This window comes from Palaemon carinicauda, chromosome 8 (genome assembly GCF_036898095.1).
Source record: "Palaemon carinicauda isolate YSFRI2023 chromosome 8, ASM3689809v2, whole genome shotgun sequence".
NCBI classification, from domain to species: Eukaryota; Metazoa; Arthropoda; class Malacostraca; order Decapoda; family Palaemonidae; genus Palaemon; species Palaemon carinicauda.
The window spans coordinates 40840255-40846864 of NC_090732.1; the positions used below are offsets into that span (position 1 = coordinate 40840255).

The 6610-nt window shown below is 43.9% G+C and overlaps 1 protein-coding gene across 1 annotated transcript in view; it reads right to left on the bottom strand.

Annotated features, from left to right (window-relative positions):
- Window positions 1-6587: 6587 nt before the first annotated feature.
- Window positions 6588-6610, bottom strand: part of LOC137645186 (ras guanine nucleotide exchange factor G-like) — a 5669-nt gene continuing 5646 nt past the window's right edge. The window contains exon 7 of the mRNA XM_068378009.1: window positions 6588-6610. This exon is cut by the window's right edge and continues 83 nt beyond it. Coding sequence (XP_068234110.1) covers window positions 6588-6610 — 23 coding nt within the window.

Below are 6610 nucleotides of genomic sequence, written 5' to 3' on the forward strand. Positions count from 1 at the left end.
ATCCATTTTTGAGAAGGCTGTGGGCCCAGGGATCGAAGGTCCAGCGATCCCGGAAATACTGAAGTCTCCCACCTACCGGCGACACTTCACTTTGACTGTCCTGCAGTCTTGCCTCCCTGGCCGCGACCACCTCTGAATCCTCGTCCCCTAGAGGGGCGTCTTGATGACCCTCTAGCTGCTCCTCTGGGCCTTGCACGAAACGTGGTCGACTGTCCCTCGAACACGGGATTGAATGCCGGGGAAGCTGATGACATGGCTTGGGGAACCCATTGGAAGGTGGTCGGGGTCTGGGCTACCAGTTGTGGAACCGGAGGCAAAGCTGGCTGCTGCTGCTGTTGTCTTTGCTGTTTGAAGGACTTGGCTGGACGGGAGGAAAACCTTGACTTCTTCGCCTTTCCTTTCGGCTGAGGGCCCTCATCCGGAGAAGACTTCCTCTTAAGGGACAGGCCCCACTTCAGGAGAAGATTGCGGTTCTCAGTGGCTGCCTTGTCCACAATCTCTTTGACCACGTCCTTGGGAAAGAGATCTTTACCCCAGATGTTGGATGAAATTAGCCTCTTGGGTTCGTGCCTCACTGTGGCCGAGGCGAACACAAACTCCCTACAGGCCCTCCTTGCTTTAACAAAGCAATAGAGGTCCTTGGTTACTGTGGCCAGATGGATTTTGGCCATAACCATGAACATCTCTGGCATCTTGGGGTCGCTAGCCATCGTCTCCATGTTGGTCTGGAGAGACATCGAGGCTGCCAGGCGCTCCTTTGTGTCCAATTCCCTCCGTAGAAGGAATTCCGACAACTTGTGAAGGTTTTCGCCGAACTGCTGTCCTGCAATGTCGGCGTCCAACTTCCCAACCGAGAAAGTAAGGTGCACCTCCTTCCAGTCCTTATTATCCATTGGCAATGCCAACGATAGAGGTTTACATTCCTCCAAAGACGGGCACGGCTTGCCAGCTTCAACCGCCTTGATGACGGCCGCAAACCCCTTTTGCATAAAGGGGAAGGCCCTAGCCGGGGAGGATACAAAGGAGGGGTGCTTCTTACTCAAAGCGGCAACCTTTGAGTTTGAGAACCCCCTCTCCTTTAAAGCAGCTGTCAAAGTGGCTTGAGCCTTGGAGTGATCCAGGATAATCACCTCCTTTGGTTCCGTCTCCTCCTTCGAAGCCGGCTCCTTCTTCAAACGGACATAGCAGTCCGGGTAGGCCCCTCTACTGGGCCAGAATTCCACCTCCTCAAGGGGAACTGAACCCAGTTTCTCCGACATGACGATCTTCCCAATCGTCATCGGCATGTGCTCGGCATATCTCCACGGGTTGGCATCCGAGCACAGAGGAAGGTCCTTAACGTTGAGCTTCTTTGGAGGTCCACGTGATGCTGTGATCTTCTGCATCTGGAGCTCCAAAGTAGCGGCCTTCTGATTATTCTCCCTCTGCATCTGTTGGATCATCCCAACGATGGAAGAGAGAGCCTGTCCAAGCTCTGCTGGAAGAGCGGACGAGGTAGAGGGGATAGGTTCAGGGACCTGAACCGGCACGTCTGATGATACGGGAACCTCTTCCTCCACGGCAATAGGATCTCGATCCTGCTCCTCGCCCTCTGCGAGGAGATCCTGCTCCGCACGATCGGACAAGTCGGACATCTTGTCGTCCAACTGGATGTCCTGCAAGGCGTCAGCGACATCCTCCTCCACTGGAATCTGGATCAGAGGGATCTCCGGCCGAGGCTGGGGAACAACAGCATCAGGGGAAGCCTTGGGAAAAAGGTATGCCCTCATCTTCTCGTTAGGAAGATAAGGTCCAGTGGTGTTTTTCTGAAAACCCCTTACCCATACGCGAAGCCTCTCCCTCACTGCATCTCTTGACTCCGCCGACCTAGGGGATTCAAAAGCCTCTGATAGCAGGTTAGTACATACAGCACATACCTGCGGATCCCAGTAACGATGGTCATCATTGGAGGCTGCACAAGCCGCGTGCCTCCTACACGAGGCATGTCCGCAAAAGTTCTTACTGCGGACATTGCAGAAGACACTATCACACTTCGGATGCTCCTCCTGAAAAAGAAGAAAAATTTCCATGAATATCAAGTGAATTTCAATTCACATGTAACAAATGAGTATTCAACAAGAATAAGGGAAAGACACCTACTTGTGAAACCCACACAAACACCTGTGGAAGCCCACCAGCCAAGTCACATAGTTAGTCTTTACTAGAATAACCAGAGAACGTATTTCCAAAGGAAATTAGGTGTAGCTCACACCTAAGGTAAAATATTACCATTCTGGCCAGGAATAAAAGAATTATCTTTTATCCTTGTAAGGCGACACCAGGTGATTATACCAGTAACACAAGTAAGATAGAAAAGACAGTGTTGTAACCTACTACATCATGAACTCCCTTGGTTGAATATACCACCAAGAGAGGACTGATACAGTACCTGAGGGTGGTGTGCCAGCCAGCTATTGCCGATCAGCACCCCCCCCCCCCCTGTTTTCGAAAGGTAGATCTCAAGTACACAACATCAGATCACCTTTATTGGGGAGAACTCCAGATCCCATGCCTGAACCGGCCGGCAGTGGTTGCCGGACCGTAGCCACCCGGTTTGCACTGCGTTGCCGGCCATCATTCTTAGTGGCCGGCTGACTGGGCAGTGTCGCAGGCCGGCCGGCAGCAGTAAACAAACCCTGCCGGCTGGCCCCCACACTAGGCAGCGCTCGGCTGCCGGCCCCACTTGTAGTGGCCGGCAGATGAGCAAGAGACCGGCCGGCAAAGGTATACACCCAACGCCGACCGACAGCAAGAGAACTGGAGAACACCCCTCCCCACCGACGGCCGGCCTGTAGACCGGCAGACGGCAAGGACAACACATACTAAGACAATAGAATGAGTGCCGGGTTAAGAGACTATGAGTCTCTGGGCCCGGCACCCGAAAGAGTGCCGAAAGGAAGGGGAGACACTAAGTCAAGCTTCCTAACCGCTGCCTACTGAATCTTCAGACGGCAGCGATGGAGGGACCAAGAAAGGACCGGGCAGTACTCAAAGTAATGGTCTCTGCCGGTCGGCACACTTTGCCGGCCGACAGGAGACCACGTCAGTTCCTCATCCCAGCCTAGGCTAGGCAAGGATGCAGACGACTGACACAAGGAACGGAAAAAGAGAAGGGAAGGACAGAGGGTCCTATCCAACCTTACCTTGGTTAAGGGTCATTCCCAACTAAGACAGTTCATCTCAGTTAGAGAAAGACCCGAGAGGGAGGCCGGCACTACTGGCTGCCTCCCAAGAACCACGGCAAGGAAGGAATTGCCTTTCCAGAAAAGGGAACAAATCCCGAGACCGGAACGGCAATAGGACAGTCTGATGAGTCACCGAGTAAAGGGATCACTACTGGAACCCAACAAGGTGGACTAAGGGGGTAACCCTTAATGCCCGAGTCAATCAGCAAGGGAGACTCTGCCCCATGCCAGACAAACCGGGCTCAGACTAAACACTGTTGTACTGTCCCCCTCTGAACCAATACAGTTGGAACGGGAAGGTACAGTACTACTCCAGCATAGATATATTTGAAGATTAATTCAAATAAACCACTAGAGTTAAGCCTAAGGCTTAAACAGAGGGAAAGGGTTTGCCCCTTCCCCGAAGAGAAGGGAGCAAACGGGGAACAGATAATATTATAATGACCTAAGACAACCTAGCCTAGGCACTAAGAGAATCGATTACCTAATTCACCGAAACTCACACCAATACTATCTTGGAAGGTACTCGAAAAGGACTTATATGTATAACGTTGCCTAACGCTTAAAGCAATAAATTCACATTTGGAAGACTAATTATCATGCAGGAAGTACATAGGCCAACAACTAGCCTACGAAGACTAGTGTTGGCAGCCTTGGCAAATTTCGCCAGGCACACTACTATCGCATCATAACAGAATTCCTAAATAAGCTAAGTAGCTAATATTTAAGCGCAAAGGGGGCTGGGAACGTCGCTCTTGCTAACAAATAAATCCTATTCTAGCGAGCGACAGCATCCATGATGCCTCCAGCAGGCAACAGCTCTTGTATCAAAGATAACTCTTTTAATTACTTTAATTTTAACCAAGAGCCTACATTTATACATAAAAGAAATAATACTCAACTTATCCGAGGCAGAAGAAGTTGGAGAAAGCATTATTAAACGAGAAAATTCCAAGATTGGGTAGTAAACGGAAAAACACACCGAGTCGTAGAGCTACGCAAAAAGGAATACAGATGGCGCCGTGAGCGGCGCAGGGCACGCTTTCGAAACGGGGAGGAGGGATGCCTTATGAACGGCTCCCCCCTTTCTTATCGTTTTCGTTTTCTTGCCATTTTACCCCTACGAAGTGTTAACTCTATTCGGGGTATAGATTGCTATGAGGCGTGTCAAGAATACGTCCACTGATATTTACGATATCCCTAAGGTCTTTTTTAGGGATATTCGCTCCAGGAGTTAGAATTCTGGGTACCTGAAGGTAAATTCTCTGGGAATATCGCCGTAGTTGTAATATACCCTAGGAAGCTGCCTTTAAGGAACTTCCATCAGGACGACATGGCTTGAGCCCAAAAAGACCAGTAAACAGTCATTTATCTTTTATTTTGTAAGGGAAATATTATGAACATAATGCAATGTGAGATGTGTAGAAAATTATAATTGTATTGAATTATTTGTAATAATATAATATTTCTTTTTGTCGAAGTTTTTTGAAAGGTAAAATATATTTAATAGTTGTTTGACTAAGCAATCGTTAACGAGTTGTTAAAGTTTGTTTTGACGAATGCGGGTCGCGCCCAAAGACTATATACTGAAGGAAGATAAGAAGGGGCCTTGGGAAGGCTCAGGCTTTCAACACACAAATGAGTGTGCTATGAAAAGATGCCAGATACTCCCATGCCAAACGAATGGCTCCATCTGTTGAGCGAGCAGCCAAACATTTAGAGCGGTAATGCTTACGGGTATATAGGATGGAATTCGATTGTAAATTTTGCGACATATTTGTTCATAATTTGCATTGCTATGTCAGTATATTTTCTCATATATTCATGATATTCTTAGATTTTAGGTAACTAAATTGCAAATTATGTTTCTCAGTCTATTTTTCAGAAATTCAATAGCTATATCTCTTGTGATTTAGTTAATTTTCTTGCAAATTTAAGTACAGTATATTACAACCATTTTTAAATGTTCTATACAATACCACATTCGAATAAATTAAAGCATACTGTATATCTGATTTGTTAAACTTAGCCACAAATGCTTATGTGTAGGCATACATTTAATTACAGTTTGTAGGCCACTGTAAGATGGAGAGATATTAGGTGTATAAAAACACAATTGTATTTTATTTTTTATTGAAATGGAAAAGCATGATGCACTCATGTATAGTTTAGTATTATAAACTAATAAATGTATAAATGTACAATCAAAAGGAACAAAATAACACAAAATTGTATCACACACAAAAATAATCAAAAGGGGGTTGGAAATAGAAATAAGGTAGCATACAAGCCAACAAAAAATGCAAGACAAATCACATGAAGATGAACTTTGATAAATTATATATAAATAAAAATATTGCTCATATAAAAATTGTAGACTAGAAAGAAAAAACATATAAGCAAACCAAAATTGCATCATAAAATACATGCAAATAAACAAATATAATAATAATTATGAGAAAACATAATACTAAAAAAAGGTTTCCTTCAAGAACTAGATACATAGTGCAAACATAAGCAAAGCAAGTATGCAAACATAGAAAGCACAGACAGTGAACACATATTCAATGTACATGAAAATACAAATACAAACAAATACCTAAAATGTTAGTTTTTCTTTAGGGAGTAGAAAAAATAAGAAGACAAGGGACACTAGCAAAATATGTTGAAGCACTATACTCTTGTAATGCTACTCAGGTGTGGAAACATGCTGAAATAGTCATGCACTTATAAGTTAAACCAAAGTTAAATATAATACATACCACTAAACATGTTCCTAATGCCAAATGTCAGGTCCTGAGAAATATTTTATTTTGATAGCTTTATGACAAAAAAAAAAAAAAAGCACTGCATAATGTATAAATGTACAAACAAAAGGAACAAAATGCACTAAATTGTATCACACATAAATATAATCAAAAGGGAGTTGGAAATAGGAATTAGAAAGCATACATGCCAACCAAAAAATGCAAGACAAATCACATGTAAATCAAGTTTGATAAAATATACATAAGAGAAAAATTTCCCAGTAAATAATATTCCTCAAATATATATAAAAAAAACATATAAGCAAACCAAAATTGCATGATAAATTACATGCAAATAAACAAATATAATAATAATCATGAGAAAACATAATACTAAAAAATGGTTTCCTTCAAGAACTAGATACATAGTGCAAACATAAGCAAAGCAAGTATGCAAACATGGAAAGCACAGACAGTGAACACATATTCAATGTACATGAAAATACAAATACAAACAAATATTTAAAATGTTAGTTTTTCTTTAGGGAGTAGAAAAAATAAGAAGACAAGGGACACTAGCAAAATATGTTGAAGCAGTATACTCCTGTAATGGTACTTAGGTGTGCAAACATGCTGAAA